We start from the raw sequence: 15,442 nt of genomic DNA, 5'->3' as shown, positions 1-15,442 counted from the left end.
AATGAATGAATGAATGAATGAATGGAGAATATATATATATGAAAATATACAAAATATAAGGAAACTGACTCCTGCAGTCAGCAGTCCAAAGCGACAGGGCAGAAAAAGTCTGCCACACACCCCTCGGCGAAAGACAAAATTTGTCTGGATTTGTTCTGAAGGTTCTTTGCAATTCCACCCCGGCTTAATGGGGGAAAGTCTGCCATTCCTCGCCCCTCTGGCGTCCCTTTGGGCAGCTACAATTCCAGAGAGCCGCCCCCTCCCATGCAAAATTGGGAAACCAAGATTCTTCTGGAAGGCCCACCTGCCCGGAATGCCCCCTAGATCCCAGGAACCCAGGCCAATTCCCGAGAATGGGCTGTCCCAGAGCAGCTGAGTTCAGAGAGGAGATCACGCCCTGTGGGCTGTGGATCGCGTTCGCCCAAAATCAAAATCCACAGGGATCGATCTTCTACCTCGCCCTCTGCAGCAGGAAATCTCTTTCTGGGGTAACGGTTTCCGAGCCACCTCAAAAGTTTGGGATTCTCAAGAAATGCAAAGCGTCAGCTAGTGGGAAAAGGGGAAGATGCCGGGCGTGCATTTCCTAAGTGTCCTGTCCCATCTTCAGGAACGCGAAAAGTTCCCGACGTGCACGAACTCGTCCTCCCTGTGGGGTCCAGGCAGAAGCGCTGCATGATGGAACGTGGGACTCTGGAAGCAGGCCAAGCAATTCAGTGGGGAGAAGAGGCCGGTGGGTTTTCTGGCCCTCCCGAAGGGTGGGTGAGTGGAGACACAGTGGGGAGACCTGACCCTGACGAGGACATGGCCTTCCCCCACCTCCCCAGAAGGGACCCATTAGCGAATTCCACAGTCTTCTTCTCCACCCTGCAGCTTCTCCAGCTCCACCGAACGGACCAGCTCCTGGACAAACTTCATCTCGGAGGCCATCTGCTTGGCGAGGGCCTCGTAGCGGTTCTCCAGCTTCCGAAGGTGCCGTTTCAGCCTGTTGGCTGCCAACGAGGTACTCTTGGCCTCCTCCTGAGCCTGCCGCTTCAGGGCCTCCGTCTTTTGCATCTCCTGCTGGATTTGCCGGAGGTCCTGGCTGATAGCCTCGTTCTCTTCTTTGTACCACAACTCCTTCTCCTCATAGATGGACCTCAGGGCCTCAATGTCCTCCCGGAAGGACCTCTTATTCTGCTGCAGCTCACGCAGGCTCTCCTCGGCCACCGCCACCTCCTCCATGACTTTGGAGAAGCGCTCAAAGTTGACGTAGGTGTTGTTGGGCGGCATGCTGGAGTGCGACTTGATGGTATATTCCTTCAGCCGCGTGGTCTTCAGGCGCCGTCGCTCTGGCTTCTTCCCGTTGTCCTCATTGCGGACGTTCCGCCTCTTGATCACCTTGGGGACATGAAAAAGGGGGCAAACCTCAGGAAATGGTGGACCTCTTTATCTCTCCCTCCCAGTCCCCCACTTTTTTCCCAGAGCAGCGCCTTTTCAGCTGTTTTCTGAGAAGCTCCATTATTTTAATTTGCTGCAGATGCAGGACACAGCTCCTTCTTTCCCCAGAGAAAGCTTGGTAGATGCCCGTAGGCTGTCTCTTAGCTTGCTAAGTGCACCACACACCCAGCAAAGAGGTGGGGAAGCAGGGGAAACATGGCCATCCCATACACAGGCCAGACAACACCTTGAATCCATCCAGACAACAGGCTGAGCCTAGTTGCTGAATTAACCCATTTTCTGGGCTCACACAGTGCATTGATCTATAAGCAGGGAAGGCTGGCACAACATGCTAAGTTGCCAAAGAAGCTAAACCTATCTTAGCATGTGGCGTGACCACAATTGTTGGAACTTTAAATAGCTGTGTTATACACATTGTGCCGACAGAGCCAGGATGGAGGGAAAACATTTAAGTCCTCATTCTCCCTTCTGAAAGACTTTTCTCCATCCATCCTCTACCCTAGAGCCTCTGTGATACCACTGGTCAAAAACAAAGGAAGAGAAAGGTTGGGACAGACCTTGGAGGTCACAGAATCATAGACTCATAATGTAAGAAGGGATCTTGGAGGTTAGAGAATCATAGATTCATGAGGTTAGAAAGGACCATGGAGTTCATATAACCATAGACTCGTAAGGTTAGAAGGGACCTTGGAGGTCTTCTGGTCCAAGCCCCTGCCCAGGGCAGGAATCTTCCACCCGTCTCAGACAAACAACTATCCAACTTTTGGCTTGAAATTTCTCAAAGCCTGGTTACTGAGGAAGGGGATGGCTCAGTAAATCTGTCAACTGCCTCACATTTAGGCCGGAGAGGCCACCGAACCTTTCTTCCACCTCTGTCCGCCAACCCAGCTCTCTCTGGCAGACAGTTTACCATCACAGAGGGAAAAACCACTGAAAACACCAGAGAATATTGATTTCAAGAGAATCCCCACCGTGTAACGTTAACGGCTGGTGCCCGAGTTGCTGGCCCTTTCCGCTAAAAAGCAGGGCAAAAAGTCTTACTGAAAGACTTTGTTTTTACCTTGATCCATGGATGCTCCAGGCTTTGGTCAATCGTCATCCGTTTCCTGCAATCATCAAAAGGAGCAACAGTCAATTCTAGGATCTATGCAAAATGTATGGAAAGAAAGGAGACTGAAATTCCACTCCCACTGGTTGTAGAGAACCTTTCCAAAATTCAGCATCCTTGGGGACCACCGGCTGGTGACCACCATCCCTCGGGACCCCTTTGAGGAGAACACTGACTGCGCAGTCACCTTCCCAGGAGGAGGAGTGAAGAAAACTTCAGTCCCAACTTCAGTGCGGCTTCCCTGTCCTGCTCCAAAATTATACACCCAGCTTTAGAGAAGAAAATAAGACCTTTGCTTTGCAGTTTTTCCAAGACTGGGTAAGTCAATGTTTCTCAACCTTGGCAGCTTGGAGATGTGTGGACTTCAACTCCCAGAATTCAACTCCCTAGACCGGTAACAAATTCTGGGAGTTGAAGTCCACACATCTTCAAGCTGCCAAGGTTGAGAAACACTGAGGTAGATAATGCGCATTAAAAAAAATTGAATAAATTTTGCAGCATAAAAGCATACTAGGGCGGTGTGCAAAAATGCTCCAGGTTAAACAGGTTTGGCGCATGGGAGTGTCTACTGCTGATTTATTCAGCTTTCTGCTAACCACTGGGAGGACCAGGGAGGTTCAGACAAAGCCGCAAACCAATGTAGGCCACCAGAAAGAAGCAGTTCTTCTGGGTCTCCTGTTTTTGCTCTTCCTGAACTACCAGGTTGGCAAAGAGGGGGCGCAATCCCCAAAGCGTTACAGCAACGAATAAACAGGCTGTGAATCCTCCACCACCATTTTCTCAACTTGAAACATTTTCCCCAGGAGGGTTCCAAACTGCTGGTCTATCTCTGGTCCTGCTTTGCTAACCTCATTCATATTTATATTTTGACATGGGTTCTTCTGCTTGATCCTGAGAAGATCCCCTTCAACCTTCTAAAAGGAAAACTCTCCCACCCTCCCTCGCCACAACGCGCCCAGCTTCCTACTTGGGGTCCTTCACGAGCAGTCGCCGAATAAAGTCCTTGGCCAGTTCACTGGTGTTGCTGAAGTATTCCTCGTCAAAGTCATAATTCACAGCAGAAATGTTGGTCAAGGTCTCCTGCTTCGTCTCCCCCAAGAATGGAGAGGCACCGCTCAAGCTGAAGGAGGAAGGTGCCCGCATCATTCTTCAACCCAGGGCCTCTTGCGTCTCAGGACGAAGAAGCCACCTCCCCAGGCCGCTTTGAGCAAGCCACAGAGCAGCCAAGAAGGGCAGAACCGTTGGCCAACGTCCACCGGTTTCATTCCTATGATTAAGTGGATGGGCTAAACGCAAGCGGTACTGTTTGGAAGCCTTAACCATCAAGGCAAATAAAATTGCCCGACTGCAATTCTGGAGAATATCTGCAGCTCAGGGTTGAACTGTCGAATGGTTGGGGTTCTCCGAGCTTGGCTTTCCTGCAGACGTTTCCTACTGGGCGAGGGAGCACCCTCAGTGAACTCCCCCACGCACTGACGATGCTCCCTAGACCGGTAACAAAACATCTGCAAACTTAGCATCAAGAACCCAGTACAGGTAGTCCTCCCTTAACAACCATTCATTTAGCGATGGTTCGAACTTAAGACGGTGCTGAAAAAAATGACTTACAAAACCGGTCCTCACATTTACAACCATCATAGCATCCCTGCTGTCATGTGATCATGATTTGGGCACTTGGCAACCGGTTCACATTTCAATTTATACACTGCCCATCTCACTAAGGAAGTGACTCTGGGCGGCTTACAAATAAAAGTCATAAAAACCATTATAAAAGTACAACAAAAAAATACTTGAGCAAAGGCCCTCCTAGTCACGACCGCCACTTGCCACCTTATTTATTAAGTTTATTTCATAGCTTGTGCTGCTGTTTTCATGAGTTTTCAGTCTTAAAATAAGAGGGGAACCACACTGCCAATTTTCAGCTATGGTGGTCCACGGGGGGTGGGGGGCAGGGGGTGAAAAGAAAAGGCTTCAGGCACAGAAGGTTCTCCTCCATCTCTCCTCCAAGCCATGTATGTTGGGCAATGTTTCAAATTTCAACTGTAATCAGACAAGGTCACTGCAGTCCTGCTGCTTTCTCTACAACCCAAGATTTGCAAAGATCTAGGCAACAGACAGCCTTCTCTTCTGGACTGGCCCCTTTGCCCCCTAGGCCTGCCTCACCCCATATCTGAAGTGCCCTTCAGTCTGAAGAGCTGAAGTGAGAACTTCCGTCTCTACCGCCAGGCCTTAGGACCACCCCGACCAGCACATGCTTTTCTCCTGTGTTTGCTGCAACGGGGAAGAACCTGGAGCACGTAAAGGAACCCATGGCCTGAGAAAGGGCAAACGAGCCATTGATTTGAAAATACTCACAGGATGTAAGTGATGACTCCGATGCTCCTACAGGAGAACAGAAGAGAGAAGCAAACTTGCATTACACTGAAGGATGGAAACTGCTCCGAGCTCTGCTTGGACTGGAGCAACGTTTACGTTATGGCCAATAAACAAACGAACAAACAAATAAATAAAACTTCAGAAATCCAGAAATAACTGCTTTATACAGATGAGGAAACCAAAGCGACTGAAGGACCCCTTGCTGAACTTAGCCAAAAGTGATGAAGCAGCAGCTTCTCTGCTGAGAACTTAGCCAAGGGCCAACTTCACCCAGCCAGAGGTCATAAAATGTTCTCCCCTCGTTGATTTGCACTGGGAGGGCTGCTGCCACCAGTCCAGACATATTATGGAGTCTTCAAGGTAAAGAGCTCTTGACAGACCTCATCGGCCCTGAATACATCCCTTCTCAAGCCAACAGTCATCAATACCGTTTTAGTTCCGAGCCTCAAGGCTGCACGCTGCGTTGACTGCTTCTTTACAAGTGGGGCAACCCCCCCCACCGCTCTGCCTCTGAACCTGTTCTGCTCCAGTGCCACTTCTTGACACACACACACACACCTGCCAGTTTTGTCAAGAAGTGAAAGCCTGATGAGGTGGGGGAGGATCATCAAAAGAGGTGATACATTTCCACGCCTGACTTTCTGGTAAGTTTTATTTCCTGCTGCTTGTTCACAGCGATGGAGATTCTCCGGCATCTAAACCTCTCAGAAGAAGCAAGTGGATGATATGGCACTTTGCTGCTCTGTTGTTAGAGGTTCCCCCAGTGGGTCCCCAGGGGTAAGGGGCAGGTTGGCAGGCTCTCTCAGGACCGTGGCCAGGGATGGGGCAGAAGTCCCCAAGGACTGTTTTTCGTGACTGTCCATGCAAAATGAACTGAACACAGGTGAACCCCACGAAAGGACATCCTTCTGAACAGATTCAGATGCAACTCAAAAGACCACCAAACCCCGTAAGTCTCCCTTTGTCCCCAATCTGTTCCTCAAGAGATGTCACTCAAGAAGGCAACCAAGGTTGGCTTCCAAAATCAGATTCGAATCCGGACTGGAACTGATCCAAGCAACTCCCAACATGCACCCAACACTATCTGGACTTCAGGAGCCACAACTTTGGCTAAGAGTACTAAATTGAAACTGCACTGTGGTTTTCAAAAACTACAAATTATGTCCAGGAAGAGTGTTAGAACATCTGCCTTTAAGCTTTGGGGGCCTATATACAGGTAGTCCTCACTTAACAACCATTCATTTAGTGACGGTTCAGACTTACGACGGTGCTGGAAAAAATCGAGTTACCACCAGTCCTCACACTTACAACTATCGCATTTCCCCCCCTAGTCACATGACCACAATTTGGGTGCTTGGCAACCAGTTCACATTTATGATCATCACAGCATCCTATGGTCACATGATCCCCATTTTCGACCTTCCCAGCCGGTTTCTGGCAAGCAAAATCAATGGGGAAACGTGTGATTCACTTAATGATCACATGGTTCACTTAACAACTGCAGTGATTTGCTTAACAACTGCCACAAAAAAGGTAGTAAAATCGGGTCGGATTCATTTAATGACCGCTTCACTTAGCAACTGAAATTTCAGTCCCAGTTGTGGTCGTTAAGTGAGGACTACCTGTATTGCTTTCTTTGCTCTCCAACTTACAAGCCCAGTAAGAAATAGAAATTTATTTCACTCACCACATGTCAGCCTCGAGGCCCAAAGGTTCATAATTCACTATTTCCGGAGCTAGGAAGGAAGGAAAGAAGGAAGGTCTTTTATTAATAATTTTCTTTCACCTGGAAAAGTTGCTCTATCAATCCTCCATATGCAAGAACATCTTTCTCCTGTGGAGAATTCAGAGCTTTCCACCCCAACCCTTGTCCTTTGGCAACTCCCCACCCCACCCCCCCGCTTCCCTGCACATACCTACAAATTCTGGAGTGCCAAAGATGTTTTTAAATTCATTTCCTGTCTCAATCTTGTGAGCGATGCCAAAATCAATCAGCTTGATTCGGGGACTAGGGACATTTTTGTCAAGGAGCATGATATTTTCAGGCTAAAAGGAGGGGGGGAAAAAAAAAAGAAGGAAATGCATGAGTCTATCCAGCAACTGAAGATCTGAAGTTAAATTCCACTTGAGAATTCTTGGGCAAAATTGGCAGCACACCCACCCCTTTTTGCCAACAACTTTTCCAGCCAGCTTTGCAAAAACCAGCCATGCCAACCGCTCCAAGCCACACTGGGCCTCTCTCGCCCTTTCTAAAATAAATTCTCAGAAGTTCCAAAGTGTCCCCAACGTGTCAGAGCAGCTGAGCTAGCTGAAGCACCAATTCTCTACTGCGAACCTTCTTCAAACAACCTAAGAAATTTCTGGAAGTTCTTCTTAGGAGATAAAAACTGAAAACGTTCCAGCAACAGCTGTGAAAGGCCCCAAAATAAAAAGAGGACCAAACCAGACTAGAGCAACATGAATGAATGAATGAAAATGAATGAATGAATGAATGAATGAATGAATGAATGAATGAATGAATGAATGAATGAATGAATGAATGAATGAATTTGATTGATTGATTGATTGATTGATTGATTGATCGATCTCTATAGCCACCCATCTCAGCGAGTGACTCTCAGCGAATCATCAATCTTGGGCAACAGCTAAACTATTTTCCAGGGTACACAGCCTAGTTTTTTCAGACTGTATATCTTACCTCGGAAAGGACTTAATGGAGATGTTAACAGGGAAATCTGGGAAAGGAAGCCAGGACTTGTCCTGTGCTTTCATTATATCATTATTGTTTAAATCTTACATTTGAAACAGTTATACAACGGATTGTCTTCTACTGTATTCTGCATCCATTCCTTCTATGTTTTACGACCATCAACTTTCTTGGCAGATAGGACCTACCTCCAAGAATAAAATAATAACAACGGAATTTCCAAATAAGTAGCTAAAAGCAACACCAGGCTTGCTCTGACCTTGTTCCAGCACACACTTGTGGGCTCTGCGTAGACCAGCATGTTGCAAACAAATGGGAATCGCATTCTCCCCCATTTCCCAGTGCCAATTCTCAGCATGGCCCCGGTTCTATGGAAGAGCTCTTCCCCAGAATTTAGATTTGTGCCTTTGTTGACCTCTTTCCAGAAAAAGACTGAGGTCCTACAGACGTCTCCGGATCAGACGACCGTGTTGATTTTGCTACAAAGCCCCTGTTTTTTAGAAGTTTAATTAATGATTATTATTTTGGTGGACATCCTAATCCAGCGATCTCACCTTAAGATCGAAATGGGCAATGTGTTTGGAATGGAGATAATGGACCCCATCCAGGATCTGCTTGAGGAACTGGGTAGCCTCTTCCTCCGTCAAGGATTCCTTCTCAGCCAGGAAATCGAACAGCTCGCCACCCGAGACCAATTCCAGAATCAGCACCACGTCCGTCTTGTTCTCAAAAATGTCGTGAAGGGTGATGATGTTGGGGTGCTGGATCTCCCGCAGGATGTTCACTTCCCGCTGGATCTCCTCGCGGCTCACCCCGCGGCGGCTTGAGGACAGACGCCGCTTCTTGATGAACTTGGCGGCGTACTCCAAACCGGTTTTCTTCTCCCGGCACTTCCGCACAATCGCGAACTGGCCGCTGGAGGCCAAAGAAAGAGAAACAAGGACTGGCTTATAACCCACGTGAGTGAAAGCGCCTGAAAGCCGTTAGGACATCTGAAAAAAAGGCACCATTTCCTGCCTTGAAAAGGCCAAAGGGTGCTGCTCCAGGGAGAAACAAATGTTGAGCCTCGAGGGGCTGGCGTGGGACGTTTATGCTACTTCCTGCCTTCCTACAGAGGAGTGGGGAGATAACCTTGACCAAGGAATGCAGGAGCCAGCCCTTAAGGAAGGAGAAACGGGAACTTAGTCCTGGGGAAGGGGTAAGCATGAGAAAGAAACTCCAAACAACCCCAATTTGATTCTGCTTGGTATTTGAGAGAGCAGAGGGAAATGCTGGCCAGCTTTCAAAATTCTGCTATTACATCCTTTTACAATAAACCAGCATTCCGTGAATCCTTGTGGTGTCTATTTCCTGACCAGGCCTACCTCAAAGGGCTGACATTTATACTGGAGCTCCCCAACTGGGGTGCAGAGGCATGTCTGACTTCACTCCTCATAATCCTCCACAGACCTTTCATCTACTCAGAAAGAGATAAAAGACCCCAAACTACAAAATCCATGCGCCCACCCCCAACCATATTCATTTCCCTTACATTTCTGGCAGAAAGCAAGTTTTTGCAATCACGCATGGCGGCAGGCTGAGTTACCCTGATGGGGTTGGGGTGATGCAATGGTCTCAATCCCAAACTAGGGGTTAAAAATACAGGAATAAGACACGTGAGGGAGGGACACAGGTAAGACACTGTAAAAAGCCCTGTTTGAAATTAAAATTGTTCAGTAGAGAATTGAGTTTTGAATTGAGTTCAGTAGAGAATTGAGCTGGCTGGGGAATTCTGGGAGTTGAAGTCCACACGTCTTAAAGCGGCCAAGATTGAGGAACACTGATGTACAGTTTGTTAATGTAAGGTCACTGTGTGCATTAAATATCACTGTAAAGAGAGAAAAACAGGGTGGTGTGTGTCTGTGTGTCTGGAAAGTCCCTGTCCCTTTTTCTCACCCTCCGACACATCTGGACCTTGTTCCTCAAAATAATGGCAACAGACATTCTCAGGAAGCTGCAGCTGTTAGCCCATCTACAGTAGGTATGTTAATAAAATACAAATATTTACAGCTGCCTAGGGGTACTACCTATGGTAATTAAGATCTCAGCTCTGAGATAAGTAGAGGACCTCTGTCAATTCACTTCCTGCCCGCCCTGGTCCTTTCATCTTCAGGATGCATCCAAGACTCACCCTACAGGATTGTGGTGACGACATTTATACAATGGAGTCTAAACATTCACGGCGTCGAACATACATTATCTAAGTAAAAGTGACAGCAGCCTTGAAGAACAGGGTGCCTAGTGTAATATGCCAGCACATGATGCCCAGAACACCAAGCCCACCTCTCCCATACGGCATGAACCAAACATCTGGTTCATTGTGGCTGGTTCAGATTAGTAAATCTGAGGACCAAGTGAATCTTCAGTAAAAACTCTCCAGCTCACTCTGAAGGGAAAGAATTGCCCAACAGATTACCTATCGTGAACTTGAATGTCACTGCAGGCTCTAAACCTGATCCTAAACCAAGCAACCTCGCTCGGGACATGAACAGTCAACTAAGAGCAGCAGGATTTTCATTCATTTTGCCTTCTGCCTCTGTCTGGTCCACAAACAGGAAAATGAGATTTAGTTGAAGGCTAAACTACATTGAAAGCCAGTTTGGTGTGGTGGTGAAGGCACCGGGCTAGAAACCGGGAGACCGTGAGTTCTAGTCCTGCCTTGGGCACAAAGCCAGCGACCTTGGGCCAGCCACTTTCTCTCAGCCCTGGGAAGGAGGCAATGGCAAACCACTTCTGAAAAACCTTGCCAAGAAAACTGCAGAGTCATGTCCAGGCAGTCTCCGAGAATCAGACATGACTGAACTGAACAGATTAAAGAAACAAACTGCATCAATCTCATGCAGCTGGGAGTCGCTCAGGGATCATAGCTCAGACTACCCCAATTTGTTCAGGTAGAGAGCATGCTGGTCTTTGCTGCCATGATGTCCAGGTAGTCGTCGGATAACAACCATTTGTTTAGTGATGGTTCAGACTTACAACAGTGCTGGAAAAACCAACTTGCGACTGGTCCTCATGACCGTTGCAGCGTCCCCCGGTCCCATGATCGCAATTTGGGCACTTGGCAACCAGTTCACATTTATGACCGTCACAGCATCCCACAGTCATGTGATCATCATTTTCGACTTTCCCGGCCAGCTTCTGGCAACCCAAATCAATGGGGAACCGCATGATTCCCTTAACAACCGCAGTGATTCACTTAATGACTGCTGCAAAAAAGGTCGTGAAATTGGGTCAGATTTACTTAATGACTGTTTCACTTAGGAACTGAAATTCCAGTCCCAATTGTGGTTGTTAAGTGAGGACTACCTGTAGCAAGAAGGAAGGAGAGAAGAGTGCTGCAGTCTGGAATCAAAAACACAGGAAGGAAGAGCTTGGAGAGCAAATGAGCCCAGAGGACAACTGGAACGGATCAACCACAGATCCAGGGGTTTTGGAACAGCAATTGAAGAAGCAACCTTGAATGCCAACCATTTGTGGCCAGGAACAGGGCAGCTAAAGAATATCTGGGACATTTGCAAGCTGTTTGATATATTTTCCCATCAGGGATTCCAAGGGCCTGATTAACCTTTCAGTTAATTCCCTTTTCAGCCCCATCCTCTCACTGCGCAGGCTCATCGCATTCCTGACGCTCTTGCCAAAGCCCTTCCTGGTTTTGTGACAACGCGGGGAAAACTGGGACATGCCCCTCCCTGGACACAGGCGTAAAATGGGCAAGTCTTTTTCATGCCTTTCATAAAGCCCCCCCCCCCCCGGCCTCCGTAGGGATAGTTATTTACATTTTTCAAAGGTGAGATCATCCCGGCAGGCTGCAGGCTTTCCATGTAAGGCTGTAGCTACAGAAAGCCTCTGAACAGAAGCACCTGGATCCTTTCAGCTCTGCAACTAGCAGAAAACAGAAGAAGCTCAACGCCACTAATTCTTAATTCCCTAATTCTTAAGGAAAAGAACCTTGGTTGGAAGTTTTGGGAGGAAACATTAAACATACAGACATACAGCAACCTAGTTTCTATCAGATGGATCTGGCTTAATCAGCCACTATTTAGGAAGTCAGGGAGAAATCTAGCCTTGCATAGTTTACAGTCCAAACTAGGAAGGGCAGCTGAATGCTGGCTTACTAAGCAGGATTTCCAAGCCAGAATCAAGCAGTGGTTTAAGACCCTGGTTCAAAATAGGAATCAGATCATGACTGAAGCTGGAACAGAAACAAGAGGAGGGGCAGAGCGATTTGCTAAGTTAGGAATGTTTTATTTCATTCAGAATTTAGAATACAGGCAAACAAATAAAGAAATGTTAGTTTGGCAAGAGCCAACATTTCTTTCTGTATTTCTTTCATTAATTGGTAGGCCGCCTAACTCCCAAATGACTCTGGACAGCTTACACCCAGGAACGACACCGTGAACAAGCCTGAATACGGACTCTCAGCTGCAAGCTGCAGATTCCCAAGAGTTTGACTGTCGCTTGAAAATCCAAGTCCACAATATTGTGAATAGAAGTTTTCCCACTCGTTTTTGAAAAAAGCGGTTGGAATCTCAGGCTTCGAGCATCACTGAGCAACCTAGCACCAATTTTCAAGTAAAACTGATGATCAAACTATCAAAAAGGTGAACAGGAACACCGTAAAGCAGTGTTTCTCAACCTCAGCAACTTTAAGCTGCCTGGACTTCAACGCCCAGAATTCCCCAGCCAGCTGGCTGGGGAATTCTGGGCGTTGAAGTCCAGGCAGCTTAAAGTTGCTGAGGTTGAGAAACACTGCTTTAATACAAGGCTTGGATGCCTCAGTAGTACAGCATTTACTTCCCCTGACCTGGAGAAAGATTTCACATCCTCTTGAAACTGAAGTTACAACACACATGGGTGCGAAGCGCAGGAAAAAGGTCGAAATCTGATTTGCAGCCCCATCGAACCCTCTTTCCACATTCTCAGGAAAGACTGTCTCACGCCCATCGGGCGAAACAGAATTACTCAGACAGGATGTGTCCATCAAACCGTCCTGCCTACCCAGAACGACGCGCTAAAACACTCCCGTCAGCGCAGTGAAGTAACCTTGACTTAAGAAATCGCATTAGGAAATCGTAGCCGGCGAAGACTTCTTTGCTGAGGTTGCGCTGAACTGCACAAATGAAGTCACAGCCAGAGATCGAACAAACCACCCAGATTTCCAGTCTGCCTCCAGTTCCCAAAGGAGTCGGCAGAATTGGAAACTTCCATCAACATCACACCATCGGAAAGCCGGCTTTTTTTTATGCGTGCGCAACGTCACAGCGCATCTCTAAAGCAGTCGGAGCTACTCTCGCAACGGCACCATGCAGCTTTTGTGATTTGCGAGACACACATACCCCCCGCATGGATAATTCAGCCTGTTCCTCAGCTTGGTATCAAGAACTCTTTCAAAGAAGGTTAAACTTTGGCTTCTGTTACAGGTAGTCCTCTACTTACAACCACAATTGGGACTGGAAGTTCCGTTGCTAAGCGAGGCGGTCGTTAAGTGACCCACACCCAATTTCACTTTTTCGCCAGTCATTAAGTGAATCACATGGCTGTTAAGTGAATCCATCTGCCCCCATTGACTTTGCTTGTCGGAAGCTGGCTGGGAAGGTCACAAATGGTGATCAGTGACCCTGAGACGCTGTAACCGTTATAAATACATACCAGTTGCCAAGCACCTGAATTTTGATCACGTGACTGTGGGGAAACTGCAGCGGTCATAAGTGTGAGGACTGGTCGCAAGTCATTTTTTTCAGCACTGTTGTAACTTTGAACAGCCGCTCAACGAATGGTCGTAAGTTGAGAGCTACTCGTACTTAAGTTAAAGTGTTTGTAAACATTCTTTTGCTGATGGGAAAAACAGTTTTAAAAAATTGTAACACATCCCAACCTGGAAGGAACTCACCACCAAGAGCTTATTCTTAACATCTGATGAATTAAGAGGTCCAGGAAATTTCTTGGGTCTTCTTTTTTAAAAGTTGGCTGGAGCACCCAACTTTTTGAAAAAGATTTGCCCTCTATTTCTATGGCCCAGCAGTCAAACTTAATTGCATGCAAAGCTTAGCTTGTGTTTGAACGCAGAGAAAAGGAGATTATATGCATACCTACCTATGTACTGTATACCCACACCTCTTGAGTTGAGCATTATTTCTGATGACTACGTAGATATGCGGGTTCTTGGCTTAACAACGTGTGATTTTGTCACCGCCACCGACTGGTATGTCCAGTTCGGCCTGCAATCCTCAGAGTCCCAGGTAATACTCCCTCCAGGAATATCCAGAGGTAACCCTGCTTAGTTTCCAGAAATTAGCCAAGGTCAACCAGGTTCTGCCACTTAATGGGCAAAGATCAAATCTTCCTGACACCAGCTTGACTCCTGGTGATCTCACGTACAGGCCTGGGTAGTTCTTGTGGCACCAGCAGAGAAGTGGGGTTGGCTTCACTTTCCGTGGTGGCTTTAAAAAAAACTGAACTTCTGATCTAGCCTAGAGCTGAGAACCCCACGCAATAAACACACCGCTCACCTGCCCAGCTCTTCCTCCATGTCATAGTGGTCTTCAACCCTCTCCTGGCGGAAGGTGGACATTCTTGCGAGAAGGGAACAGCTGCCTCCCCCACCTCAATTTCTGGTGTTCCTGCTGCCGAGAGCAGCCAGACCTGGGAAAGGGGTGGGGTAGACAACTCAGGTCCCCTGCTGTCATTTCACAACCTGTTCTCAGTAGCTGTCCAGACAAGGTACGGTCCACCCAGTCAAGATGGGGACCTCAGCGGTGTGATCAAAAGCTCTGCCTGCTTTTTATGTCCAGAAGGAGCTTCAATCACACCATTGTGGCAGCCATCTTGACTCTGTTGCCCGTACTCGGCAGACACTCCTCGGCTGCTGAGACTGTCCTGGGCCTCCTGGGGTACCCCGAACGTCTTCGTGACATCCCAAATGCTTGGCCCCGTAGCTTCTTCTGCGCCAACCCTGGCAGCTTCTCTCTTTCGTCCTTGAGAGCTTCTTTCGATGAGCCCCCACTGCATTTCGTAGGACAAAGATCCTTTTCACTCAAAGCGATCCCCCGCTCCCCCAATTTCCTGTCATCTTTTATCGGCTCCACCACTCCTGCGCCCCTTCTGTTCAATCTGCAATGGCAACCCCGAATCCGGCCTGTTTCTCCAGATTTTGGCAAATTTCCCCCTCCTCAAATAGCAACCGCCTCCTCCAAGACGCCCCCCCAAACGCTTTTCCTTCATCATTCCCAAATGCTGTCCTTCCTTCCTTCCTTCCCTCCCTCCCTCCCTCCTTCCTTCGGCTCCAAAGCCCCTCCACATTCCCCATCCCCGCCTTCCACGTTGCAGCACTTCCCCTCCCAGCCGTCCACTTTGGGACTACCGAGCCCCTCCACGCCCCCCCCATTTCACCCCCAGCAGGCCGGCCGCGAGCCTCGGAAGGGACAAACCTGCGCCCGGCCCCTCCCGCTCCCCGGGCGCTGCCGAGGCCCCCACCGGCCGGCCGGCCTCCTTCCCTCCCCCGCGCCGCGCTTCCCCCAGAGCCCCACCCGCCCCGGAGGCCGGCCGGCCCCTTCCCCACCCTGGCCTCGCCCTGGCCCTGGCCCTGGCCCGCTACCCGCCTGCAGCTGCCCGAGCCCTTTCCCCCGAGCCCCCCCAGCTCAGTCCCGCTCGCGACCCCACACGCCAGCCCGGCGCCCCTTCCCCGGCCCCGCCCGAGCGCCCTCCGTTCGCCCTCCCCGCCCCGCCCCGCCCCTCCCCCCTCGCAGCCCCCAGCCCCGAAGCTGCCGGTGCCTCGC

At 48.7% G+C, this 15,442-nt stretch overlaps 2 protein-coding genes across 2 annotated transcripts in view; both read right to left on the bottom strand.

The window, feature by feature from the left end:
• EEF2 (eukaryotic translation elongation factor 2) overlaps positions 1-15,442 on the bottom strand; it is a 57,639-nt gene that overhangs the window by 26,742 nt on the left and 15,455 nt on the right. The gene's annotated exons all lie outside the window — the stretch shown is intronic.
• Positions 293-14,318, bottom strand: DAPK3 (death associated protein kinase 3). The gene is made up of 8 exons (XM_063290944.1): positions 14,177-14,318; positions 8,183-8,543; positions 6,838-6,967; positions 6,609-6,657; positions 4,901-4,927; positions 3,513-3,665; positions 2,498-2,543; positions 293-1,377 (listed from the first exon to the last, which is right to left on the bottom strand). Exons 1-8 carry the CDS (start codon positions 14,236-14,238, stop codon positions 835-837), a joined length of 1,371 nt encoding a protein of 456 aa, XP_063147014.1. The 5' UTR covers positions 14,239-14,318; the 3' UTR covers positions 293-834.

The sequence above is a fragment of the Candoia aspera genome, chromosome 1 (genome assembly GCF_035149785.1).
Source record: "Candoia aspera isolate rCanAsp1 chromosome 1, rCanAsp1.hap2, whole genome shotgun sequence".
In the NCBI taxonomy this organism is placed as follows: Eukaryota; Metazoa; Chordata; class Lepidosauria; order Squamata; family Boidae; genus Candoia; species Candoia aspera.
The sequence above is the reverse complement of the archived record's forward strand: the minus strand, read 5'-3'. Positions and strand labels throughout refer to the sequence as shown.

Excerpts from the sequence above, each read along its gene's own strand:
- DAPK3 (XM_063290944.1), bottom strand. The coding sequence starts at position 14,238 with ATGTCCACCTTCCGCCAGGAGAGGGTTGAAGACCACTATGACATGGAG. Across the intron at positions 6,968-8,182 it reads TTGCCCATTTCGATCTTAAG|CCTGAAAATATCATGCTCCT; the intron begins GTGAGATCGCTG and ends CCCTCCTTTTAG. Across the intron at positions 6,658-6,837 it reads TGGCACTCCAGAATTTGTAG|CTCCGGAAATAGTGAATTAT; the intron begins GTATGTGCAGGG and ends CTTCCTTCCTAG.